We start from the raw sequence: 27902 nt of genomic DNA, 5'->3' as shown, positions 1-27902 counted from the left end.
ACCAGAAGCAGTAGCCAATAGGATGCAAGCTGGGAGGGGAGAAGGAGCAGATGCAATTGCCTTCCACTCTCCATTCTCTTCAGAGCAGCAGAACTCAGAGCCAGCGCTGAGGGATGGAGCACATGCTCAGCCCGGTCTGTGCTGCCTGCTTCTGAGCTGAAGGCCCTGCCCAGACTCTCACCCACTGCCCGTTTCCCTGGTGTAAATCCCCATCAATGAGGTTCTTTCGCCTCACCTTCAAGTGCTTTGTGGATTGCTTCTGAGACTACGTCCTGATTCCCACCCAGACCCAGAGCCAGCTTCCCGATCCAGCACCCATCTCAGTCTTCCATCGCAGAGCCCTGCCACCAGCCTCGTGACATGGCTCCAGTGTCCACCGAAACATCTTCAGGTAAGGAGGACCTTGCATGCGAGAGAAGGAAGTGCTGTGCTGAACTAGGTGAGGAATTCTCACCTGTTCATCCTGGGGAGGCTTTGGGGAGGCCACGATGCTTGCCTATTGTGTGGGGAGAAAGATTTTGCTCCCAGGGTCTCCTGGAACGCATGCAGAGATCCTATGGTGCTTCTGTGGCAATCTGCCCAAGTGAATTCAGGTAAGGAATGCGATGCTGTGGGTTAACTTGAGAAAAAAAAAAAGTTAGGACAATAGTACAATAGCCATCACACCTTCCAAAAACTGCTACTCTCTGGCCTCATCTCCAGGTTCTTCGTATTAATGGCTAGGCAAGATCAGCTATCCCCTGCTGAGCTACCTAATCTAATGAAAAGAAGGAGTAGGGGTAACCTGATAGCAGTGTTCCGATAGTTGAGGGGCTGCCACAAAGAAGAGGGGGTCAACCTATTTTCCAAAGCCCGAGAAGGCAAGGCAAGAAACAATGGATGGAAACTAAGCAAGGGATGAAGCAACCTAGAATTTAGGAGAAATTTCCTGACAGTGAGAACAATAGACCGGTGGAATAGCTTGCCTTCAGAAGTTGTGGGTGCTCCATCATTGGAGGCTTTTAAGAAGAGACTGGATAGCCACTTGTCTGGAATAGTATATGGTCTTCTGCTTGAGCAGCAGGTTGGACTAGAAGACCTCCAATGCCCCTTCCAACTCTGTTATTCTGTTCTGTTCTGTTTTCTTTCTTTTCCCCTCTGTCAGAAGTGCACACCTTTGCTCCATGTGGGTCAGCCCATCCTTCCTTGTTGTTTTTACATTCTGCTCCCTCGTTTGCTGGGGCTGGGAGAGTTAGGGATCCGTGGATTTCTAATTCCCTCAAATGTACTCTCACACTACAGTTTCTCCCTGAGCTTCCTAATAAGCTGGGAGGAGGGATGCTGATGGTGGGCTGGGGTAATTTTACAGAAGGATGATTGGATTTGGCATGGAGGATGGCGGTAATTATTCCAGGCTCGTTCATCTAGAGCCAGTGGGGTGGAACTCAGGGGATGTGGTGTGCACAGTACAGTAGAGCTTTGATACCTCAGGGGTACACAGTGCTCCAATGCACGGCACAGCTGGCCCTTCCAAGTTGTGTGAAGCTAAGGAAAGGAAACCTTTGGAGGTTCTGGGCATTTAGCTCCATATAAGGCAACAACTCAGCAGGAGGAGAAGAGGAGGGGTGGGAACTTGCTTATGTGAAACATGCTACACCATCCCTCTCCAGCCACCTTCTGCTGCTTCCTCCATCTCCTCCCCAATTCTTTCCTGAAGAAAGCATGTGCTTCTCCATGCCTAGCCCAAGGAGAATGGCCATCTGCAGAGCCAGCCAAAGAGCATCCAGAACCCCAGAAAATGGGGATTAGCCCAGTCACATGTTGGGCCCAGGTGGCATGTGAGCTGTGGGGGAAGGGGAGCCAGACAAGGAAAAAGGGCTTTGTGTCTGGAGCGTAGTCTTGCTCTGCCCACAACTCTTGGTGCCTTTGTTTTTGTCCAAAGCACATCCCTTTTCCTTGGTTTTAGAGATGCTCATCGGTGCAAAGAGGATTACTAGTCAGACTCTTTTTTGGGGGGTGGGGGGGCAAGGCAGTGGAAGAGCCTGGAGAACAGGCAAGGGAAATTGGCACCAGGAAGCAACTTGTTGTGATCAGGCTACTTAACCTACAAGAAAGGACTCAGCATTTTGTTAATATCTTCGCGTCTGACTGGCCCTCTGTTTCCTGGATGAGGAAGGGGAGGGGCGATTCAGTTTGTCTTTGTGTTACGAAACAGAAATCTTGAGGAACCACAACCACATCTCCAAGCCTCACTCCAAGTGGGGAGGGGGGGGAGAGTTGAGAATCACAGGGAGTTGTGTGAAACAGCCCAAAGTACAGTCTTGAGCAGATGTATGTGCAAGTGCATTGTGAGCATAGGAACTGCTGTGCGAGTTCATGTATTAGTGTTTCTCTCTCTCTCTCTCTCTCTCTCTCTCTCTCTCTTTCTCTCTCTCTCTCTCTCTCTCTCTCTGTATGTGTGTGTGTGTGTGTGTGTGTGTATTCAGCATCACTGCCTACTGGGTGACTCACCACCCTGCATTGTGACATCAAAATTGCAACTCTCTAAGCAGAAAGAATGAAATTTGGTGTCTGCATTCCAAAGGTTGCACATGACATGAAAGATGCCTGCAAAATTATTTCAGTGATTACATTGTCAAGTGATTTCGGTAAGGTACGGCCCTCAAAGGAACAAGGAAGCAGGGACAGGCCTCAAATGCTGTGATGCCAAGAAAATTCCCGGGAAGGAAATAAGTTATTGATTTTTATCTAGGGGCTAAAGGATGGACATGGAGTGCTCATAATATTGATATGTGTGCAAAACATGCTTTCATGCATGCACACCTCCCTCACAGGTTTATGCAAGTCTTTTACCTGTTAAGTGTTTTCCTTCACACAGAAGAGCAAAAAACCAAATGGCAGTTTCATATTGGAGTCCTAACAAAAATTAGCATGCCAACACTTGTAAACGTACTGAAAGAAAAAAAATGGGTGGTAGAATGGGATCTGGAGACCCAACCCTTCAACTTTTGCCATGCTGCCAAATTATGTGGCTTTCGCAGCCCTGCAAAATCTAGTCAAGAATAGGCTGTGTTCTGTTGATTTTTATCTAGACAAAAAAATGCTATTGAACGCTAATTTAAAAAGAAACATACTTTATGGTTCGTTGTTGTAATCAGCAATCTGAAGAACATTGGTTGGGGCGGTGGGAACTGGTTTTGCCCATCCAGAATTCTTGGCAAGGTTGCCATCAGAGTAGCTTTTGCAGTTTATCTGTAAATTCCCACAAAAAAAAAACCCATAAATGTATCCGTGAGAGAAAAGCAGCCTTGAATCTTTGGCAACATTATTAAGAAATGTTATACAACAGGTGCCCAAAGCCTAGACTATGATCCCTGAGCCCTTCAAAAATTATGGTTAAATCATTACTTTTAATACGACGGAAATACACAAACAGTAATTCTGTTCACTTTATGTAATAAATTGGGTTAAATGAAACCAACTTTACTTTTTTTTGCCATGACCCAATCCACTTTCTGGAACGTAGCCCCGACAAGCCTCAGCAGCCCCCACCAGTTATAGAAGTTGTTAAGGACAAATCCCACTCTTGCATGACTTGAAAAAAAAAAGTTTTTAAATCAAAGGGATAAGCCACTTATTTGAAGCAGCAAAATGTCACGAGCCAGTTCTTTTGTCCGCGTTAAAGAATGGTTGTTTCATATTAAGTGATGCAGCACATCACATTAGGGGAAAAAATTCTGTGCCTCTTCTGTAGCCACATCTGCCTTGTGGGATAATATTCTTTCCACGGCTGGAGGGGTGTTTAAGAAAGCCCTTTAAAATGGAGCTGTTTCAACAGATCCTGAGCCAGCGCAATTTGTGACTCCACTTTGATCTTGGGATTTTTACTCCTTGGTTCTTGATGTTTCTTTCCCTGTTACAGCAATAGAGTTGCTTATTTCAGCTTTCCACACATTTATTGTTGTAACCACCCAGAGTCTCTGTAATGAGAGAGATGGGCGATTCTTAAATACAGGTAGTCCTCGACTTACAACAGTTCATTTAGTGACCGTTCAAAGTTACAGTGGCACTGAAAAAAGTGACTTTTGACCATTTTTCACACAACCGTTGCAGCATCCCCATGGTCACATGATCAAAATCCAGATAATAATAATAATAGTAGTAGTAGTAGTAGTAGTAGTAGTAGTAGTAGTAGTAGTAAAGTTGGAAGGGACCTTGGAGGTCATCTAGTCCAACCCCCTGCTCAGGCAGGAAACCCTATACCATCTTGGACAAATGGCTGTCCAGTCTCTTCTTAAAAACTTCCAGTGTTGGGGCATTCACCACTTCTGGAGGCAGGTTGTTCCACTGGTTAATTGTTCTAACTGTCAGGAAGTTTCTCCTTAGTTCTAGGTCAGTGGTGGCGAACCTATGGCACGCGTGCCACAGGTGGCGCGCAGAGCCTTCTCTGTGGGCACACTTGCCGTCGCCCCAGTCCTAGGCCTTCAGCTGGGTTTTATAAAACCTTTTCACTTTAGGCCTCCACTGCCGTGTGCAAAAAAAAAAAAAGGTTCAATCAATCAACCAATTTCAACTTCTTGCGGGAAAAAAAAAGATCTCACAAAGTTGGAATTGATTGATTGAACTTTTTAGTCCCACCCAGTCTGCTGTTATCACCGCAGCCACGCCCACCCAATGGGCCACACCCATTCAATGGGCCACACCCACCCGGCACCTGACGATACATAAGTGGGTTTTGGGTTGCAGTTTGGGCACTCAGTCTCTAAGGTTCGCCATCACTGTTCTAGGTTGTTTCTCTCCTTGCTTAGTTTCCACCCGTTGCTTCTTGTCCTGCCTTCCGGCGCCTTGGAAAATAGCTTGACTCCCTCTTCTTTGTGGCAGCCCTTGAGATATTGGAATACTGCTATCATGTCCCCCCTCGTCCTTCTCTTCATCAAACTACACATACCCAATTCCAGCAACCGTTCCTTATATGTTTTAGCCTTCAGTCCCCTAATCATCTTTGTTGCTCTTCTCTGTACTCTTTCTAGAGTCTCAACATCTTTTTTACATCGTGACCAAAACTGGATGCAGTATTCCAAGTGTGGCCTTACCAAGGCATTGTAAAGTGGTATTAACATTTCACGTGGTCTTGATTCTATCCCTCTGTTAATGCAGCCTAGCATTGTGTTGGCCTTTTTGGCAGCTGCAGCACACTGCTGGCTCATATTTAGGTGATTGTCCACTAGGACTCCCTCTCACGGTTACTACTATTGAGCAAGGTACCCCCTATACTATACCTGTGCATTTGGTTTTTCTTGCCTAAATATAGAAACTTGCTTTTTTCACCATTGAATTTCATTTTGTTAGATAGCGCCCAGTGTTCAAGTCTGTCCAGATCCTTCTGTATCTTAAGCCTGTCTTCTGGAGTGTTGGCTATTCCTGCCAGCTTGGTGTCGTCTGCAAATTTGATGAGTTCCCCATCTATCCCCCCCGTCCAAATCGATGAAGATGTTGAAGAGCACTGGGCCCAGAACAGAGCCCTGGGGCTCCACACTACACACTTCCCTCCATGTAGATGCGGTTCCACTGAGGACCACTCGCTGAGTACGGCCGGTCAGCCAGCTACAGATCCATCTGGTGGTGATGCTGTCTAACCCACATTTTTCTATCTTGTCAAGTAGTAGGTTGTGATCTACTTTATCAAATGCCTTACTGAAGTCCAAGTAAATTATGTCCACAGCATTCCTCTGATCCACTAATTTTGTCACTTGGTCAAAGAATGCAATAAGATTTGTCTGGCATGATCTATTTTTGACAAACCTATGTTGGCTTTTAGTAATGACTTTGTTTGCCTCTAGGTGTTCACTGATTCGTTGTTTGATTATCTTTTCCAGGATCTTCCCAGGTATTGAAGTCAGGCTGATAGGTCTGTAATTTCCTGGGTCCATTTTTTCTCCTTTTTTGAAGATGGAAACTACATCAGCTCTTTTCCAGTCCTCTGGTAGTTCCCCAGTGCTCCAGGATCTTTGAAAAATATAGTTCAGTGGTTCTGAGATCACATCTGCCAGTTCCTTGAGAACCTTGGGGTGTAATCCATCTGGTCCTGGCGATTTGAACTCGTCTAGGCTGGACAGGTGCTCAGTTACCATTTTCTTGCCTATCTTAACTTGTGTTTCTATTCTGTTTTTTATGGCACTATTTTTGATAGGTTGGTCTGTTTTTTCCCTTTGTGTAAAGACAGATGCAAAAAATGAGTTAAATAGTTCTGCTTTCTCCCTGTTGCTTGTCACCTTCTTGCCGCTTTCACCCACGAGTCAGATGCTTGGCAACTGACTTGTATTTCTGAGGGTTGCAGTATCCCAGCATCACGTGATCACTTCTTGCGACCTCCTGACCAGCAAAGTCAATGGGGAAGCCAGATTCACTTAACAACCGTGTTACTAACTTAACAACTGCAGTGATTCACTCAAGAAAGGCCATAAAGTGGGGCAAAACTCACTTAACTGTCTTGCTTATCAACAGAAATTTTGAGCTCAGTTGTGGTCGTACGTCGGAGGACTACCTGTATGATTGATAAATAAATAAGTACGCCGTATGTAACCTGGACAATAGTGGCGGCTTATAAATTGAATTCGCCAATCAATAAAATCTCTTTGTAAAGTATTTCTTGCTAGTTGAAAGCTGTTGTGCATTGGCGAACCTTTTTTTAAAAAAAGATAATTTGTGGCCTTCAAAGGTCCATGCTTCAAATTACTCTTTACCATTGTAACTTTCTCTCATGTGTTTAGCCCTGTTGATAGCAGACATAGATCTGGAAGTTAATTGGAAGACCAAACGGTTGAGCAGAGTGTCAAGCACCTGCCCGTGATCACCACCCCTTCAGCTCACCAACCATCAGCCACTAGAAATGCTTGGGTTCATCAGCTTACTGGTCTTTCTCTCTGATTGACTAACAGCTTGTCTTTTCTCCACAGAGGGCAGTGAGTGCTCAGAGGTAGCCGAACCAGAAAGTGCTGAGCCAATCAGTGGCCCAGGGGACTCCACCCTTGACGAGAGAGCCATCACTGTCCCTCTAGTGGTACCCATCGGGCCGGCAAAGCTGTCCTTTCCTGAGCGAGAGACCTGGACACGCCAGATGGATTTCATCATGTCATGTGTTGGTTTTGCTGTAGGACTGGGCAACGTCTGGCGCTTTCCGTACCTCTGCTACAAAAATGGAGGAGGTAAGGGGGTTGCCATGGGGACTGGAATGTGTAGCGATGGGACGGGTGATATGTAGTCACTGTCTTTGGCCTCGAGATCTATTTTCTTATACCCTCCCCGATACAGATGTTGAGACTCTAGAAAGAGTACAGAGAAGAGCAACAAAGATGATTAGGGGACTGGAGGTTAAAGCATATAAGGAATGGCTGCTGGAATTGGGTATGTCTAGTTTAATGAAGAGAAGGACGAGGGGGGACATGATAGCAGTCTTCCAATATCTCAGGGGCTGCCACAAAGAAGAGGGAGTCAAGCTATTTTCCAAAGCGCCTGAAGGCAGGACAAGGAGCAACGGGTGGAAACTAACCAAGGAGAGAAGCAACCTAGAACTAAGGAGAAATTTCCTGACAGTTAGAACAATTAACCACTGGAACAACCTGCCTCCAGAAGCGGTGAATGCTCCAACACTGGAAGTTTTTAAGAAGAGACTGGACAGCCATTTGTCCGAAATGGTATAGGGTTTCCTGTTTGAGCAAGGGGGTTGGACTAGATGACCTCCAAGGTCCCTTCCAACTTTACTACTGTTATTATTATTACATGGTAGGTGAATCCTGCTGCCTTTCCATCAGGTTGGATTAATCAAACTCAGACAATTTTTTTCCCCAGGTGGCAAAACTTACCAAGGTGAACTACATAAAAAAGTAGGGCACTATTTGGTATCATCTTTTTAAGTGGACAAATGTTTATTGCACACACTTAAGCATCCCCAAAATTTATGCAAAGGGCACTGTGGTAGAATTGCCTCTTATACAGAAAAATGCTACAGGCTACCTGTATTCTGTCCATAGATAAATTACTAGCCTAATACTCAGAGTCATCTCTCTGTCTCATTAGATCACAAGGTTTGCCCTGCAGCTGAAAACTTTATAACCATCCCTTTTGTAAGAATCTGTGTTGTTTCTAAAAGGAGTAAAATGGAGAGAGACAGGCAATAGTTTTTAAAGAGAGAAAGAGTGTCCTGCTCTTAACTCTGATAGAATAAAAGCCTTTCCAAAAGCTGAAACAAATAGCACAGGGACAATGTTGATGACACAAATACTAATTACCTATACCTCTTTAACAAGAAGCATTGTCCACTTGTGACTTTACATCTCTGGGTTCTGGACAGTCTTGGACCTTATTCCAGATAGATGGGAACTGTGTGGGTTTACCCAATAGAAAATGAAAAGTGGTTTCTCTATATTTAGTCCCAAAGGCAGTCACCATCCCTGCCTGGATTATGTGTATCCTTTTTCATTGAGGCTCTTGAGCCTAGAGAAGGCAACCAGCGAAAATATTTGAGGCTCATGGCCCCAATATATACAGGAATCTCCTTCTAGAATATGTCATCAAATGTTTTTAAAAATCTTATGCTGGCATGCCCTAAGGGAGTACACCTCTGACAGTAGATGGGAAGTGGGCAAAGAAAGAATTTCTAATTGGTTGCGGTGTGCCTCGTGGAATTGGGACAGGTCGACAACCAAAGAACTGGAACAAAATAATAATAACCAAAATAGCATATGAAAATGCTTGGGTTGCATCCAGAGGCATCTTGAAAATACTTGCAAAATCAGCAAGTTCTGAACAGTGAACTCTTGGAGTATTAAACTGATTCAGTGTTAGAATTACCTCTCTTTTCCCCTGCTGTGAGAGAATAGACACGGGTCTGTGCACATTCTTTTTATTTTCCCAGTTTAGATTTGAGAGAGAGAGAGAGACAGAGAGAGAGAGAGAAAAAAAAAACAGTCTGAAAGCATTCAGCTGGATGTTGACTTCTATAACACAGTGTTTCTCAGCCTTGGCAGCTTAAAAATGTGTGGACTTCAACTCCCAGAATTCCTCAACCAGCCATGGAAAATAGAAAACTTGTTCTAGCAATTATGCTGAAAAAAATGAGTTGAGCAGCTTCTGTTCAAATCTCATTTGAATTACAGTATTAGGTGGATTTTGGAAATCGCTATCTTTCAACCTCCCGTTTGAAAGAGGTTAACAATGTGAGACTGTCCTTCAAAGGTGTCAAGATTTTACGAATGTTAATATCTTTTAAACATTGCAAAAATGCCACCACTGCATCCAAGGATGCGGTTTACGAGGCTTCTCTATTTGTCCTAATATGCTTCACATGCAATAAGGAAAAATAAATCTACATCTTCCCAAATTCTCTGTCCTGTGAAATGTTCAAAAATGCACTGCAGCAGGAAAGGACTTAACTTTTTCAGATTAGAGAACAATGTCTGTGTCTTTGACAGCAAAAAAATACCTGCTTGGTATAATCCCATAGCTCATTCAAATGGAGAATACTACTAAAAGCCTAAAGCAAGATAGCAACTGAGAGTGGGATTTGGCATTCCATAATTTCAGCACCACCACCAAAAAGACCCTGCAAACACTCCCAGCTTCTTGAAAAAGGGACAGAGTACTGACTCCCTTTTTCTGTGCAGGTGTCTTTCTGATTCCTTACCTGCTGATCGTTTTCGTTGGGGGGATCCCTGTCTTTTTCCTGGAGGTGGCCCTGGGACAGTTTATGAAGCAAGGTGGAATTGCAGCCTGGAACATTGCTCCCCTGTTTAAAGGTAATGGCTTCGGTGACACTGGTCTCTAGCTTTCAGCCACCTACTAGATTCAGAAGTAGCGGGAGCTGTTGTGAAGCTGAAGATGTGTAGCAACAGAGTATTAAAGCATGCAAAGTTGATTTGTCTTACAGAATTTCATCTAAGAAAATGTTCTAGGCCAGGGGTAGGCAACCTTGGCTCTTTTATGACTCGTGGACTTCAACTCCCAGAATTCCTGAGCCAGCATGGCTCAGCTTGGAAACCTCTCCCTTTCCCCTCAGCATGGCTGGCTCAGGAATTCTGGGAGTTGAAGTCCACGAGTCATAAAAGAGCCAAGGTTGCCTACCCCTGTTCTAGGCTATATTGCTACATCATAAAAAGTGTCAAAGAACAATTTACAGAGAACCAAAGAGCTTCCGTCTGTTTCTGTAAACTATTGTGACGGCTCCCTCATCTATTACGATTAGGCAGAGAGGATAAAATGAGGGAAATCACTGGTGTAGAAGTTAGGGATTTCATTAAAGGCCATTCCTACTCTTCCCAAAAGGTCAATCTTGCTCTGCACCTTAACAATGTAGCATGTCTCCCCCAAACATTCCCCACACCACATGCCCCCATTGTATTCTCTGGCAGCAACTACAAATCTAGCCCACAAATATGAGAAAGAACGCAAGATGGAGCCAAAGAATTAGTGGGTTTGACGCCTTCTCTTGCTCCTCCAGCTATTTGAAGCCCAGTCTACAAGGATTTTACCGCACTTTCAGTCTTTTCACCAATTTAATGTGGAAACTAATTTCTGAAGCACAGAGTTTGGAAACTTTGCCACAGACGTTCTTGTGGAAATGGAAGTTTAGTTTCCAGTCATTGTTAGTTGGCCGGAGAGGAAGGAATAGTAGCTGGCGCTATCTGATGCTTCTTACCAATGGCTCGTTCAAAGCAGGGGACGCACAGGCTTGTGTGGATAGAGCCTTGCTTTGGTACCAATGTAAAACTCCATCACAATGATGACAGGGCAGCCTCCTTGAGATATGGTAGTCATTTGGAAGGCAGCCAGTATATCACACGTTAATTTACACCCATGCTCCAGATGTGGACAAAGCTATTTTTCTGCTGTTGTTTTTTCCCCCGCACACTCCTACTTGGCAGCAGTCTTTGTATTTTCCCCAAAGCTGCACTATGTATGCATTTTGCCTTCCTGGCACTTAGAGCTGTTCTCTAATTATAAGAATGGCTGTGAGTCATCTACAAACACACTGAATATTATATTTGGTCCGGAATTGAGTGATCCTTCCGTATCGTTTTCTAGAATTTACAATTATAGGGCTGTCCAGTAGATGGGATATGGAAGTCTTTAATATTGCAGTTCTCCAGCTTTTCCCAGGCCTAGTGAAAACAGGATAAAAAAGGGAAATAAACAATAACATGTATGTACCGTATATATAATGACTGTGATGAATTCACTTTTCCTAGGGGCAGAGTTTTTTGGGAGTTGTTGACATGATATAAACACAATCTGGACTGTCTGCTATATAGATTTTGCTTGAAATTCACATGGGAAAAGAAGGTTGAGGATAGACACAGGGCATGGTTTCTACATGCAGCACTTTAAAATTGCAGAAAACAAGAGGTTTTTTTTTACCAACTTATTCTTGAGTTCTTCTCATTAAGAAAATCTAACTGGGGGGGGGGGAGAGAAAAGCTAGGGACAATTATGCTTACCGTGTTTTTTTCATCTAATTTAATGTAAGAGCGCATTCAAAATATTATTTCACATTTTCTCCACATCCATTTCATGAGGTACAGTCCCTTCTACCATTTCAAGCTTCCCTACTTTGCTTTACTTTCATTCCACTACCATTAGAGACAGGGCCTAAGTTTGAGGGTGTGACAGTCCATCAATAGACCCCCCCAAATGCCTCAGGCTCTAATCAGCTGTTTCTCTCTAGGTTTGGGCCTGGCCTCCATGGTTATTGTCTTCTTCTGTAACTCTTACTATATTATGATCCTCGTCTGGGGTGTCTTCTACTTGGCCCACTCACTGACAGAGACGCTACCGTGGGCCACCTGTGGCCACTCGTGGAACACTCCCCAGTGCACCGAGCTTTTTGGTTTGACCGACTGCGGCAACAACACCCACAACGGCACCACCAGAAACTGCAGCAGCCTGGCTGACAAACGCTCTCCCGTCATTGAGTTCTGGGAGTGAGTGGGTGATAATGTCTAGGAGGCACACCTGGTGTAGATCTCCTTGGAGAAAGGCTTTGTGGGGAGGGGGGAATCTGTGGCCTTTTCCAGTGCTACCAATGCACACCGCCTAGATTTTTCTTCATTGGCCGGCCTGGCAGAGTTGCAGTACAGCAGCTTCTGAAGGCCAGAGCTGAGGAAGAATGAGTTGAGGAGGCTTCTTGAAAGCCCAGTAGAGGGAAGGTCTTGTGAGCAAGATAGAAGGGAAACTACAAAATGGAGGGAAAAGAGGTCATGGAACGATTTGGATCAGAGGAACCCAAAGGCACCTGAGGCAGAAAATCCAGCAAGGAATTCCAAAATACTAAAAATTATACTCAATTAACTATTGACTACTTGCTTATTTTTAATGGTTTCACAAAATCTGAAATCTGTAAATCTGATCTGTCCTCTGAGCCAGACCCATACATGAGGAGAAGCAAATAATTTCCCACAGAAGAGTTTTTTTCTCTCTCTCTCTCTCTTTCAGGCTGGGCCTTCTTCTAATCTCCTTCTTCATTTCCTCAGGAACAAAGTGCTGCATATTTCAGGGGATCTGGCTGATCCAGGAGAAATCAGCTGGCAGCTGAGCCTTTGCTTGCTTGTAACTTGGGTCATTGTTTATTTCTGCATTTGGAAGGGGGTCAAGTCAACTGGGAAGGTAACTGATGTGTGTGTGTGTGTGTGTGTGTGTGTGTGCGTGTGTGTGTTGTTTCAGCGAAAGCTTATGCTGGTGGCCATAATGACACTGAGTACAGGATAAATTCTCTAATAAGGATTCCATTATTTCTGAATGTTGAAATGCCCTGCTTTTCTTTTCTTTTTTTTCCAAATTTTTTTTTATTATTTTCCATCATAACAAAGCAATCAAAAGCATAATAAACACAATAACAAGTATATACCCCCCCTCCCCCCCCAGACTTCCCAAACCTAATCCCAGGATAATATTCATATATGAGTAAACAAATACTAATATCCCTAACTCCACAGAATATCTTAATCTACAAAAAAGATAGAAAGAATAAACAAAATAAGATAAAATCTAAAAACCTAAGTTATATTCTACCACTCTATGCTTCTTTTGAATATAAACAATCCATCTTCTCCATATTGATAAAAATTGTTCATTTGAATGATTCTTCAGATAAGCCGAGATCTTTGCCATTTCATTCTGAAACTGAGCAAGCTAAGTCTCTAGATTTCCTGGCTTTGGAATGAAATTTGGTATCTTGCCATTTCTGCTTCAGACTTAATGGACCTCATACTTAACAATTGGGGTTTTTTTTTAACCCTTTCAAGGAACTATTTATTAGCAAGGTAGATCTATTTCTACCCTCCTCTGACCTCAGTTTAGCAACAGTCATTATGTAAGAAATGCAATGAAGGTAGGAAGAGGGTTGCCTAACCAATTCTTCATCATGAAGTACTTGCAAGCAAATGTTATTTGTATTTCCCACTGGATTGTAAAGCTGCCTGCTGTACAAGTGTACATCATTCTTTGGAAATAACTACAGACAGCTATTGAAAAAAAGAGGAGAAAGGGGTCCAAGGGTACCGTTTCCTGAAAACTAATGGCATATGCTGTTTTTGTGAATTGCAGAAAAGGAAGTAAGCCTGACAAGGCTTCTAGCAGCCATAGACTAGGTTTTTTATTTTCATTTGATATTGTCTTTTTACATGCATATGTTTTAACACAGTCCTCATTCTTTATCCCCGTGTTTCTCAACCTTGTGTGAACTTCAACTCCCAGAATTACTCCAGCCAGTTATGAACACTCGGATAATAGGATAGAGTAGATAGCTATTCTATCCTATTATCCGAGTGTTCATAACTTGTGACCCATCACGTCAACTGTAGTCCAGGATCCAGGTAGGGTGGTCCTCCAGCTATACAGTTTTGTAACTTCTAATCCTCTCATTGGCTGGCAGGTTGTTTATTTCACTGCACTGTTCCCTTACGTGGTGCTTATCCTCCTGCTCTTGCATGGAGTGACGTTGCCTGGCGCACTGGATGGGATCATTTACTACCTGAAACCTGACTGGTCCAAGCTTGCTGTGGCTCAGGTAAGAACTTGGGTGGAATAATAGGAGCTAATTATGAGAAAGATTGCAGATATCTAATACTACACATATTAACGGCAGCAAGAATTGTATTTGCCCAACATTGGAAAAATGAAAATTTACCAGCTGAAGAAGTACTAATTAAGAAAATTCTAGAGCGTGCAGAAATGGATAGCTTGACTTTAAAGATAAAAGGGAAAGAAGACTCAGTGTACTTTAGAACATGGGATAAATTCTATCAGTGGCTAGAAAAACGAGTCAGAGGGAAAGGAATGTGATATGTAATTTTGAATATATGTTAGTAAGAAGAAGGCTATTGAGTGTTGAATTAACATATTGTTTATGATAATTAACAATATTTTATTTTTAGCTAAATACATGTACCCAGACATTATGCTGTTTGCTAAATATTGAAAATGTTATTTGGAAAAACCCCAACCCTAACCCAAATCCCGACCCTAATCCCGACCCCACCATATCCCTATAAAAACTAATAAAATCTATACAAAAAAAAAAAGAATTTGGGTGGCATTGACAGAGAGAGATGAATGGGGAAAGTTATCATTGAGGGAAGTAATTGGGGAAAGGATGAGGCTGTAGTCAATGTCTCTACAACAGTGGTTCTCAACCTTTTTAATGCCACGACCCCCAACCGGTCGTAAGTCGAGGACTAAACCGGCCGTAAGTCGAGGACTAAACCGGCCGTAAGTCGAGGACTACCCAACCGGTCGTAAGTCGAGGACTTTCCCTGCCCGGGACCGCCGCGCATGCGTGGTTCCGCCCCCTGCGCCAGCCGAGGCATAGCTGGCAAGCGGCAGAGACGGAGCAGGCCGACCACCAGCTGGCCCAGCTCAAGGGAGGTGAGGCACCCGCTGGAAAAGGGGGAAAAAAATGGCAGACAGCCTTGCGTGGCGACCCCCGTAAAATGGTCGATCGACCCCAAATGGGGTCGCGACCCATAGGTTGAGAACCGCTGCTCTACAAGAAACAAAGCTTTTGCATGCAACCATTGCTGCCCTCTAGTCACTGGTCAGGCCATGCGAACCAAGTCCCCCCCCCCCACTAGTGGGGTTTATACCACAGCTGTTCCCCTCATCCCAGGTATGGATTGATGCTGGTACCCAGATCTTCTTCTCCTATGCTATTGGGCTGGGAGCCCTGACCGCACTTGGCAGCTACAATCGCTTCCACAACAACTGTTACAGGTGAGATCCCACATCACATACACATAATTCTGAGAGCCAACCATGGTGGTCAAATCTTTTGGAATTGTCTGAATCCTAAAAAAAAATGCTGTCTCTCAAAAAATAATCTTTAAAAAGTGGTATTAAATCAACTTAATCCCATTTTCTCCCTCTCCCTGTCCCTAAACCAGCATATCATCTAGCAACACACTGATTTTTTTTTAGCTTTGTGTGCTTTCTGTTAATTTCCATAAGTATATAATTTGACACAACGTGTACCCAATTGACACCCAGAGAAATCTCATTTCTCCACTTCCCTGACATTTTTTTTTTAGTCCTTCAAGTTACAATATTGGAAGCGAAAGGAAGCAATAAGAGTGTAAGTGGTATACAATGATTAAGGATTAAGAAGTTTCAGCATCTACTCCAAGGTTAGCAAAGGCTAAACAAATTATGCAGAAGACAAGACTGTGTGCAGTTATGCTTGATTTACATAATTTAAATCAGTGTTTTTCAAACCTGGCAATTTTAAGACGTGTGGACTTCAGCATGCTAGCTGGAGAATTCTGGGAGTTGAAATCCACACACCTTAAAAGTTGCCAAGTTTGAAATACACTAGTTCGGCTTTTCTTCTTGCAGATTATGAGTTCTGTCAGGGCAGAACAGTGTTGGGATATATTTTTTTTGGCGGGTAGAATATAGCTGTCAGTGAGCCTCTTTGCTAACATTGTCTCGGCTATCATTTTATTTCACTTTCTGCACACAAACATCTATACTCTGTAATATCTATGGAGATTCTCAGTCATCTCGGTCATGGTTATCCTAAAGTTTCAGGAGGCAACTGGACTTTCTTGTTTTTCTTTGAAGACGTTTCGCGTCTCATCCAAGAAGCTTCTTCAGCTCTGAGTGGATGGGGGTGGTGGTGGAAGGATTTATATTCCTTGCAGACAGCTGGTCACTTGCCTTCTTTTGGAGAGTCGTTAAGGCCATTTGGAGGTTTGCCTGTGTCCTCAGGGTGACCCGAGTAGCGCAAATGTATGTGGAGCCTTCTTGGCTGGAGGAATCCTTTCATTTTTCTTGGACGAGAAGAGAAACATCTTCAAAGAAAAACAAGAAAATCCAGTTGCACCTTTGGGATATATTCTGTAATCTTAATCAAAAGAGCAAGGCTAGGGTATTTCCATAATGTGTGTTCAGTTGTGACCATGCATTGTGTGTGTTTTTTTTCCCACACAGCAATCACTGCTACGTGTATGATTAGAGGAAAAGGTTTCCAGGTCAAAAGAATCAGGCAATTTCCAGGCTAATTGGAGTTTTGGGCCTTTGGGCAAGGCAGAAGCAGAGCAGTCCTCTGTTGCTGTCTGGATGAGGGAGGAGGGCCGAGGACGTTAAGGATCCACTTCTGGTCGTATTAATTCATCCATTCCTCTCTACAGGGATGCCTATCTCTTGGCTGTGATCAACAGTTCCACCAGCTTCTTCGCTGGCTTCGTAGTATTTTCAGTATTGGGCTTCATGGCATCAGAGCAGGGGGTAGACATCTCCCAGGTGGCAGAGTCAGGTAAGGAGCAGCAGTCAGAGTTTGCTTCAATTTCCTTCCTGCCAGTGGTTTCCCCCCTTATTTTGAGAGAGAGAGAGGCAGATTCTTTATATATACATGTCACACAGGTATATATGTAGGTTATTCCCACCTTTAGCCCTTACTTTGATGATGTTGACGAAAGCTCAGTAATTAAAATGGCTCTTTTGTATCCCGGAGTTCAGTAGCTTTATTGGTTATATATTGGAAGAAGGAAAGGGGAAAAGGGAACAGCAGTTTTGGAAACTATCAAGGGAGCAGCAAACGCGTGCCCTTTAAAAATAAAACAATTAGAGACATCGAGTGGACCAATGACCAGGTCGAAAAGCCGGGCGCAAAGCCGGCTAGTAACATAAAGAGAACTCCCATTAACTTGCTTTTATGCTCTGATGATGTCGGCAGTGCTGGCCGACGAAAGCTCAGCATTTGTATTAAACAGCTTTTAGTTTGATATTATCCTGGTGTTCGAATTTATTTATTTTATCACATATATAATAGTAGTAGTAGTAGTAGTAGTAGTAGTAGTAGTAGTAGTAGTAGTAGTAGTAGTAGTAGTAGTAAAGTTGGAAGGGATCTTGGAGGTCATCTAGTCCAACCCCCTGCTCAGGCAGGAAACCCTATACCATTTCAGACAAATGGCTGTCCAGTCTCTTCTTAAAGACTACCAGTGTTGGAGAATTCACAGCTTCTGGAGGCAGGCTGTTCCACTGGTTAATTGTTCTCACTGTCAGGAAGTTTCTCCTTAGTTCTAGGTTGCTTCTCTCCTTGATTAGTTTCCACCAATATATATATATATATATATAGGGAATAAGAAAAAAAAAAAAGACACTGACTTCCGACTTCCTCTGTTACAGTAGAATGAAGCATTAACATTGAGCCTCAAGTTTTTACTTTTCCATAGCCATTTCTGTAACAACAAATCAATCTAATCAGTAAAAACCAAAAATCAAAGTTTCCTTTTTTTTCCACCTCAAGCCCAAAGTCCAGAAGCAGTCTCCATGTAGAAACAAAAGCACTTACAGTATATTCTTGAGAGGCAGATTCTTTCAAGCGTTTTGCACAAGGGAAAGTACCTCGATAGTCGAATGCCTCTTTTGCATCTGGATTCAGTGGGATCTCCTTTAAAAAAGGATTTTAAGCAGAGGGCTAGGAAACACAATCGCAGGACCAGAGGTGCCCAGTCTCTTACCTTAGCATAGCTTTCAGTGCGGTCCCAGGATTCCTCTAAATTAATTTAAGCAGGGAATTGTAATTTTTGGTATGGTTGAAGGTAACTGAGTTAAATATATTGCGGGACAGTAGTCTTATGAACTCTGTTTGATGAATGCCGTTAAATTTTGATCAAATTAAAAATAAATGTCTACCGTCTGAAAACTGAGCGTGGACCTCAGTCCCAGAAAAATTGTGAACTCCTTGCCGAGACCTTGAAAGCTTCTTCCAAAGAAGATGTCCTTCTTCATGAAGTCAGTTTCTTAGATCTTGAAAGACTTTTCTGCAGTCTCCATTCTCAAGTAATGTTTTTCTCTTACAGGTCCTGGCTTGGCCTTCATCGCCTATCCCAAAGCCGTAACGCTGATGCCACTCTCTCCACTCTGGGCTACCCTGTTTTTCTTCATGCTTCTTGTCCTGGGTTTGGACAGCCAGGTAACCATTTGGGGGGGGGGGGGTAGGAAAAGGTAGAAAATAGAGGTGGGGATTTGCCAGCTTTCCCATAATAATCCCCCCCCCCAGCTTTCTCCTGCCATTGTAGCACATGGATGTCCAGCCTTTTGGCTTTCCTGGGCCAACCACACTGAGTGAATTGCTTTGGGCCGCATATAAAATATGTAATACAGTTAATGTATATAAATCACATAATGATGGTAAACGTTCATGACCTTGTGGTGGGGCCACATTACCAGCTGTCCAGGGCTGCATGTAGTCTGGACCATCAGTATCTGCATCATCAGTACCATCAGTACCATCAGTATCTGCAGAACTAATTTGATAAAGTGTTCCTCATTGCTTGAGGATCAGGAATACCCTTGCTGCTGTCCACAATTATAAAAGGAAAGGGATATCAAGATAGTTAAAATCTTGACCTAAGTGACCAAGAGTGAGGAAGAAAGCATTTAACAACTTTGAGGTTTCTCTTCTCCTTCAAGATAATTGTACTCCTTCATGCCGCAAAATCCAATTTCTTCTTGAGGTCAAACATCTTCCCTACCAGCTTTCGTCTGCATGTACATTGTTGTCATACATTGGCTGGGCTAATTAGGCTACCACTGGGCATGTTCAAAGGGCTCTGTAAGAAGAGATCGTTCACACCACGCATAATATTTCTGGCCCAAGTGCCATCCTGTCGCCTAAGAACCATTGCATTAGAATGTAAGTGAATTTAGATCTGCATTTTTAAAAATCCAGCAGTTCAGGGGGACGTGGTGAGAATGCGCGACAGTCACACATTAGACACTTCATCTACTGTGGCTCCAAAATAATGCTGTTATAGATCTGAACTCCCATAATTGCCCTCCATCGTGGTCCAAAAGGATGCCAGCAGAGGAATTATGGGAATCGTAGTCTGACACAACTAAAAATGACAGGCTGGGTCAGATATTATAAGCTCAGGGCAGTGGGAGGCTACCCAGAGCAGATCAGAGCTCTTGGGACATTAAGGAGATCAGGGCGTCTGGGAGAAGCATCAAAACTCCACTCTTGTTTAAGGTGCTACACCTGGGGAATACACAAACAGATGTTGGGCTACAGTTGCGTAGTCATGATCACCAATTTGACTATTTTTTAATCTCCCATCTGGCGAATGTCTCTGCTGGGAGACCACAAGCCCTGTGCCAAGGGTATTTTCAGCCCACCAATTCTGCGTCTCCCACATCATCTGAATTAAACAGGGTGCAACCCAGTGCATTAGTCACCCATTCTCTTTTCCCTTCCCTTCCTTCCCTCCCTGCTTACTCGCTTCTTGCCAGTTTGTGGGCGTCGAAGGCTTCATCACTGGTATCCTAGACCTGTTTCCACAGCCAGCAGCAGCCTCACCCCGCAGGGAGATCACAGCCGCCATCTGCTGCCTGGTCTGCTGTGTCATTGATCTCTCCATGGTGACTCAGGTGAGTTGAAGGCCGGAAGAAAGACTATCCTTTTTGTAAAATGGACTCCAGCTAGGGGGAGCTTTTAATTGTAAGCTGCTTGAGTCTCTCTGATTTGGCCGCCTTATGAATCTATTACGATCATGACCATCAGGTTCCAGCGCTAAACGCACTCACAGAAGTAACCATTTTAGTCATCCGGGGAATAGTAGCTTACTTTTATTCTTCCACAAGGTCTATTGCATGTCTGACAATCACCCCCAGGCCACTCTTAAAGGGCGATTCAGAAAATACCAAATAAATATATGCATGATTAGTATTCCCTTCTCCTCTGTGAGTCAATCGAAGTGTCCTGTTTGCAAAAGAAACCAACAGTGGTATTCTTTCTTTTGAGAGGGGGCATTGGAATTTCATTTTAACATGTGCCGTTGTGTATACAGGAATATGACAACAAAGGTTGTCTTAATCTTAAAAGAGGGAGGCAGAGAAGCTGGATGGAGCTCTTGGGATGGGCTGTTCACACATGCTCCTACATTTTCTCATTTCCTTGCCAGCATCATACACCAATAAACAATATTGCTCCGAATGGCTTCCTTAATTGGCTCCTCTCCTGTGTCCTGTGCCTTTAGGGCGGGATGTACGTCTTTCAGCTCTTCGACAACTATTCTGCAAGTGGAATCACACTGCTCTGGCAAGCCTTTTGGGAGTGTGTGGTGGTTGCCTGGGTTTATGGTAAGTGGAAAGAGGGAGGGAGAGGGAAAGAAAAGTCAGCATTTACTTGCCGTTCCTCACCTTCTCCTCAAGCCCCGTTTTTGCCCTCCATGCTAAGAGAGATCTAGGGAGCTAACCTGGACCAGGTAGGAGGAAAACAGCTTCTCTTCAGCTTCCTTCTCTCCTCTTTGCAGGAGCCGACCGCTTCATGGATGACATCGCCCGGATGATTGGGTACCGGCCTCTGCCCTATATGAAGTGGTGCTGGTTATTCATTACTCCTGTGGTGTGTGTGGTAAGTCTCGGGAGGGGGGGAGGTAGGGATGGGTGCAGAGTCAGAAAAAGGTAAAGGAGTCCCTGCAGATTTTACTCCCTAGTCCAGGGGTCGGTAACCTTAATACTCAAAGAGGCATTTGGACCCGTTTCCCAGAGTGTGCGCGCAAGGGGGGGAAACTTGATTGAAGAGTTTAATTAAAAAGAAATAGAGGCTGCTGTGCATGAGTTCTTTCTCTCTCTCTCTCTTTTTCTCTCTCTCTCTCTTTGTCTCCCTCCCTCTCTCTCCCCTCTCCCTCTCTCCGATCTCCTGCTCACCTGGCAAGCTGGCTTCACGCTGTTCTCCGACAAGCTGACACACATTCTTATTGGGCTGGCTCTCTCCTGTCCTTGGTCTGCCAGTCCTCTTCCCCCACTCAGTGTGTGTGTGAGAGAGAGTGTGTGTGAGTGTGTGTGTGTGTGTAAGAGAAAGAGTGAGAGTGAGAGAGAGCTGCTGCTTGCTACTTTCTGCTTTCTGCTGCTTCCTGCTGAGATGCAGCAAAGGCAGGAGCCCCGCCCAATAAGCTTGTCAGCTTGTCCGAGAACAGTATGAGGCCACTCTCTTTTTTACACACAGAGAAAGAGAGAGAGGGAGAGAAGGGAAGCGCAAGTGCCTCTCTCTGTCTCTGTCTCTCTCGCTGCAAATGGCGGAGGAGGCTGGGAGCTGCAGGAGAAGGCTCAAAGAGCCACATGAGGCTCCGGAGCCGCGGGTTGCCAACCCGTGCCCTAGTCGTTGCCGACTTCAAGGGGTGGTTCCCATTGCCGTTTCAAGGCCATTGAGCCAGCGCTGTCTGAAGACATTTCCATGCTCATGTTTCCAGAGCATCACAGAGCATGGTTACCTTCCCACCAAAGTGGTACCTATTCATCTACTTGCATTGGCATGCTTTCGAACTTCTGGGTTGGCAGGACGGGAGCTCACCCCCATCACGTGGCACTCGGGTCTTGAACCCAGAATCAGAAAGGCCCTTCTTAAAGTTGGACCCTATTTAGGCTGTTTCTTTTTTTTCCCCAACAACTTTCCCCTGCCCCCCAGCCGTTTTTTAAAAATGAGCTTGATGAAGTACGAAGGTTACGCAATACCTCAATCCTAGCCGGTGGCAACTTGACATTTTGCTGAGCACATTGCATTCAAAGGAAAATGCTTGCCCTTTCCTTTCCCTCCCATTCAAAGGTTACTTTGTGCAATCATACAAAAATAAGGATATTGGATGTCCTTGAATTTGTTTTTTGTTTTTTTGTTTTTTTTAAAGAGTATTTTGTTTCTGGACCTTCAGATTGCCTCCTAGTTCAACAAATTGCTGGCACGAGGGCTTGGTGTTTTGCCAGGGCTCCTTCCTATCCCTTCCGATTCCCCAAATGCCATTTGGCTGCCACTGGCAGCAAAGATGAGATGCAAATGTACGGAGGAGGGGATGCAAAAACAGTAATGTTTCCTTCCTGGGTAGAGCTCCCATCCAAATTCAGGTGCACGTGTCTGCATCCGTGCACACAAATTGTTATTTAAAACAAGAAAGCAGTTCAAAGATAACTAAATGCAATCACACGCCTCTAGGCACACCTCTGACCCTGAAACCTCTTATGAAAACAATGTAATCCTCACATGTCTGCCTTTGCTTTAATATACATGTGGCAGCTAGTGCTTGTGTTAGCCATCTATGTTAGAGGACGAAACCCTGATGATTTCTGAAAACTTGGTTTCCTTCACTAGATTTGAACTGATCGTGCCAAGTGCTGTTTCTAGACCAAGGCTTTTCAACCAGTGGTACGGGTACCACCTGTGGTACATTGGCACCTGACAGGTGGTACGTGACCATCCTAGAAAAGTGGTGGCGGGGGAGGGGAATGAGCTGAACCGGTGGCAGCACCACACAAGCCTGAGCGAGAGATGGCTGGAGCTGCAGGGCTGTCAGGGCTCAGCGGAAGCACCAGGATCAGCACCAGGGTCCAGCTGGAGCTCAGCGCTGATCCTGGTGCTTCTGCTGAGCCCTGAAGAAGCACTAATCAGCTGGAATGTTGCAGCATCTCCAGGGTCTTGTGATTTACATTCAGATGCTTGGCAACTGATTCATATTTATGACAGTCACAGTGTCCAAGGGTCATGTAAAGTGACCAAAACCTGCTGCAACCACCCAGCAGACGGGGGGAATAAAAACCAAACACCCCCCCTCCCCACCCCCACTGCCAATCCTCAACAGAAATGCTCACAACAATGAAAACCTCGGATAGGAGGAAGAGCGCCGCCGGGTGGGCAGGCAGGTGTCTTGCTCGGCACTTTTTTCAGTGCCATTGTAACTTCGAACAGTCACTAAGCGAACTGTTATAAATCGAGGACTACCTGTACTTCATCACTTTTTTCCTTTTTCTTTTTTTTTTTTGGTCATCAAGTTTTTGACACCTTGCTAGGCGACTGGTGGTACTTGGATGTTGCCATATCCTAAAAGTGGTACAATGGGTGAAAAGGTTGAAAAGCCCTGTTCTAGACTGCTAGCCCCTATGATGCTCTTACTCGTTTGTCTGATTTATACAGCTGTCACTCACCAGGCAACCAGGCAGTTAACAATTTTTTTTAAAAAAATTAAGAAATGCATCAGTCATAAGAAGAACCGCATAGAAGCATATGCAGTTCTGAGATCAATCATTCACATAACACAGACTAGCATGTCCTAGCAGCAGGGGTAGGCAACCTTGGCTCTTTTATGGCTCGTGGACTTCAACTCCCAGAATTCCTGAGCCAGCCATGCTGAGGGGAAAGGGAGAGGTTTCCAAGCGGAGCCATGCTGGCTCAGGAATTCTGGGAGTTGAAGTCCACGAGTCATAAAAGAGCCAAGGTTGCCTACCCCTGGGCTAGCGGCTTATGGAACAGCCTAGTCCAGCACTCGAGGGGAGAGCCAGATCTTCAGGAATTTTTTTTAAAGAGGGTCGAGGGTATCTGAATTGGGAAGGGATGCTCCTGCTACAATTTGTACATAGAATTCCAATTGGCATTTGTACTTCCGGTGTTTTATTTTTGTTTTGCTTTTCTGTAGATGTGTAGATCACCTCGTGCTCTAGCTGTACTAATAGCTATGATACAGCTGTGTGGGCAGGGAAGGGGCAATTTCCTGAGCGGTGGTGGCACAGTGGTTAGAATGCAGTATTGCAGGCTAATTCTGCTGACTGCCAGGAGTTCGATTCTCACCGACTAAAGGTTGACTCAGCCTTCCATCCTTCTGAGGTCGGTAAAATGAGGACCCAGATTGTTGGGGGGCAATATGCTGACTCTGTAAACTGCTTAGAGAGGGCTGTAAAGAAACTGTGAAGCGGTATATAAGTCTAAGTGCTATTGCTAGCACGAAGGGCTAATTCCCCCAAACTCACCATTTTTAAAAATAATCCTTTTAATCATTTATCAGTCTATACTGATACCAGAATCTGAATCAATATAAGAAGTCTTTTTTTATGTATCCTAGCAAGCAACCTTTGGACAGCAAATCCCCCCCCCCTTCCTTTGGGGGGGGAAGGGAAGATAGATTTATTTATTTATTCATTGATTTGATTTGAGGGTTTGAGAATCTTTGAGAAGTCCACATGCCTTTTTATTATTATTCAATGATCTGAGTGTTTTCCTGCCCCCTTTCGGCAATGCTTTTTAAAGGGTCCTGAAAGTTGGGGGCAGAAAAAAATGGAGAGCCACACACATCGGAGGTGATCCATCCCTCTTAGGTCATATAATAATAATAATAATAATAATAATAATAATGATGATGATGATGATGATGATGATGATGATGATGATGATGATGATGATGATGATGATGAGTTGGAAGGGACCTTGGAGGTCATCTAGTCCAACCCCCTGCTCAGGCAGGAAACCCTATACCATTTCAGACAAATGATGCCCTGCAGTCTGTGGTGGCAGAAGAATCTGAAGCTTAAGGACGTAGGCAAATTTACAAAGAGGAGTAATTCAAAATGTGCCCCCCTGCTTCTGCTTTTGCATTGGCTCAACCACAGGGGCATGTTCAGGTCTTATTTTTAAGAAGAGAACCCTGTTATTGCACTCAGCTGGTGAGGCTGGAGTTCATTCCCAAAATTTTCTTTGTCAACTGTCCTCAGTTTGGTGCCCTTCAGATGTGCTTGATTGCCCACTATGCTGGCTAGCCATAGCGAGAGCTTGAGCTGAGAAAAATGGCTGTAAAAGCTTGTTCTGCATTACAGCAAACCAACAAAGAAAAAAAAGAACAGCCCGTCCTATTTTTGACTACAGCCTTCCCCTGCTTGTTTAAAAATAACCTGGATATCTGTATCATATCCAGTAGCAGTTACATTTTTGTGAATTCTGGTGGGAATTGACCTGCTTTGGAATTCCCAGAGCAGTGTGTTCATTGAAACATATGTTGCCTCTGGATGGTGCGTTGCCCTGAATTTTGCAGTACTTATAGTTCTTGCTTACAGAATGGACCAAAAGGCTTTGAGAAATGCACATGTTAGTATAAGATACATTTAGAAGTCCATTATGATAACCCAGGAGGGCTCAGGGATACACAGTATAATTTAGGACAGTGGTGGCGAACCTATGACATGCGTGCCAGAGGTGGCACTCAGAGCCCTCTCTGTGGGCACACGCGCCATGCCCCAGAGATGGCAACCGTCCCTCTTCAACCAGCTGCCTGCTAACTCGCTGAGGTCCCACATGGCTGGATGCATCCCAGCACCCATGCGCTCGCTGGCCTTTGTGTGCGGGGGCCGATGGTGTCAGGCAGCAGCCGCCCCGGCCCCTGCCTCACCTTGCCCTGTGACAATGGCACCCCCACCCTGCCTCACCTTGTCTCGCCTCACCCCACAGGACAAGCCTCTTGCTCACCGCCCCACCTGCCAGAGACCCCCTGGATCTCTCCCAACCCTGCCCGGCCCCCACAGGCGTCCCTCCCCACGAGCAACAACGAGGTGATCATGCCCACCTTGGTCACACCCACGCCCACCCAGTGGGCCACACCAACCTGGCACCCGGCAATAAATAAGTGGTTTTGGGGTTGCAGTTTGGGCACTCGGTCTCTAAAAGGTTCGCCATCACTGATTTAGGAGAACATTGCATTTAGAAACAAGCCCTTGAACACAGTTTGAATGGATTTTACATGTGCCAATGTGGGAAAGACATAAGACAGACAGACAGACAGACAGACAGACTGACTGACTGACTGACTGACTGACTGACTGACTGACTGACTGACTGACTGACTGCTAAAATGGCATGAGGTTATTCCTACATGTTGACAGGTCAGTTTTCCCACTGCATACAAACACTGTAGTGACACATTCTCTGCTCCTGTCTAATGTTCCACTTTACCTAAGAATGTATTCTACAATCTACTCTGGGGATGGGTAACCTAGGGGTCATTCACCCCCCCTCCCAAAAAAAACCAATTCTTTGAGCCTCAGAGCCTCTTCTGTTGCTAAAAATTGATGGCATGCTTTCCAGACATTTTGAAATTGGAATTAGTCTAAAAATACAAAGTAAAACTTAAAAAGAGGTGATGGCTGGCAGGCTTAACAAGCTCACTCCTCTTCCTCTGCCCATGTATCCAACACTGCTACTTGCACTCACTTCAAAAGATGTGTCACAACTGACAGTACTATGTTGGTGCAAATGCATAATATTCCTCTTTTCGTGAACCTATTTGAAAATGATCCTGTTTCAATGAACATAGGAATTGCCTTGCTTCCCTGGAAATTTTTTTTTCTCTTTCTCTACTCCCTAAACCTCAAAAAAGATAAGTCAACATGAATTACCAAATAGTTCAAACGGTATTACAATCTAATGCATATAAGAAAATACGCATTATAAATTATGGTATTCTCTTCTGCTGCTGCTGCTGAAGATAGGTACAATGTGTGTAATACAGAGGCAATATATTCAACCAAATCTTTATTCTGTTCATAGACCAGCATAAAAATAACACATTAAAAACAGTCTAACAGTGTATTACTAAGGGGTAAGAAATACATCTTTTAAGCCAAAAAAAAAAAAAAAAGGGAGTTCAAAGCACCTAGCATTTTCAGATGCAATTCCTAGGAGCAGAAAAAAAACCATTTCTTGTCTAATATTTATTGAGGTCAGAGCTAGATGTCAGAAATTCTTTCCTTCCCTGACTGGAATAATTTTTCAACTTTTGACAAGATGTCTACTTCAGAAATTAAAAATAACATAAAAAGCAATTTGTCTAAAAGAGCAGAAGGGGATGAAGTGTAAAAGTGGGACAAAATGTGGAAAGCTGAAGAAGTGTTCAGTTTGCAAATAGATACCTCAGTCATTAAAACTGAAAAACTAGAAGGAAGCCAGTTTGAAATTACTTTGATCTTCACTTTGGTCTCTTCTCTTTCCCTCCCTGTCTCCCTCCCTCTCTCTCTCTTTCTCTGTTCCTAAATCAGGGCATCTTCCTGTTCCACGTGGTAAACTACCAACCACTGACTTACAACAAGACCTATGTCTACCCCTGGTGGGGGGAGGCTATTGGCTGGATGCTGGCCCTTGCCTCCATGCTTTGCATCCCCTGCACTGTCGCTTACAAACTTCTGCGAAGCAAGGGCACCTTCCAACAGGTGAGTGTCAATGGCTCATCTCTACCCGAAGCCGAGTGAACAATCTTGCTTGTTAGGCTTGTCTGTTTGGGACACCTGGAATTCTGCCTGGTGTGAGAACGTACCATTGTGAGGCTAGGGTGATGGTTTGACTCCTCCTTGTTCAAACATAGTTTATATTTCCATCTCACGGCATGATTGGTCAGTGACACTGGAGATATTTTTCAGTGAGGGAGCTGTGCTAGTCTTTGCAAAAGCTTGTCTAAAACTTGACAACGTGCCTATGAACAAGACCTGCCACCTCATTTGGCAGTTAAGATGTTTGCCTGTGTATAGTCTGCTGGTCTATTAAGTATAGCCATAAACAAATTCTAGGGCAGTGGTTCTCAACCTGTGGGTCGGGACCCCATTTGGGGTCGATCGACCATTTCACAGGGGTC

General features: G+C 44.3%; 1 protein-coding gene across 1 annotated transcript in view; it reads left to right on the top strand.

Annotated features, from left to right (window-relative positions):
• Positions 1-360: 360 nt before the first annotated feature.
• The window catches only part of LOC107284926 (sodium- and chloride-dependent creatine transporter 1-like), a 28425-nt gene continuing 883 nt past the window's right edge, over positions 361-27902 (top strand). Inside the window, exons 1-13 of the mRNA XM_015813061.1 lie at positions 361-391; positions 6936-7184; positions 9642-9773; positions 11699-11954; positions 12504-12636; positions 13904-14038; positions 15137-15240; positions 16656-16780; positions 18330-18442; positions 19762-19899; positions 20508-20610; positions 20784-20884; positions 27313-27483. Of these exons, the coding sequence (XP_015668547.1) occupies positions 361-391; positions 6936-7184; positions 9642-9773; positions 11699-11954; positions 12504-12636; positions 13904-14038; positions 15137-15240; positions 16656-16780; positions 18330-18442; positions 19762-19899; positions 20508-20610; positions 20784-20884; positions 27313-27483 (1791 nt within the window). The remainder of the gene's footprint in view (positions 392-6935; positions 7185-9641; positions 9774-11698; positions 11955-12503; positions 12637-13903; positions 14039-15136; positions 15241-16655; positions 16781-18329; positions 18443-19761; positions 19900-20507; positions 20611-20783; positions 20885-27312; positions 27484-27902) is intronic.

Source organism: Protobothrops mucrosquamatus, unplaced genomic scaffold (assembly GCF_001527695.2).
Source record: "Protobothrops mucrosquamatus isolate PMUCROS unplaced genomic scaffold, P.Mucros_1.0 scaffold_66, whole genome shotgun sequence".
In the NCBI taxonomy this organism is placed as follows: Eukaryota; Metazoa; Chordata; class Lepidosauria; order Squamata; family Viperidae; genus Protobothrops; species Protobothrops mucrosquamatus.
Note: the sequence above shows the minus strand (reverse complement) of the source record. Positions and strands in the feature narration are given on the sequence as shown.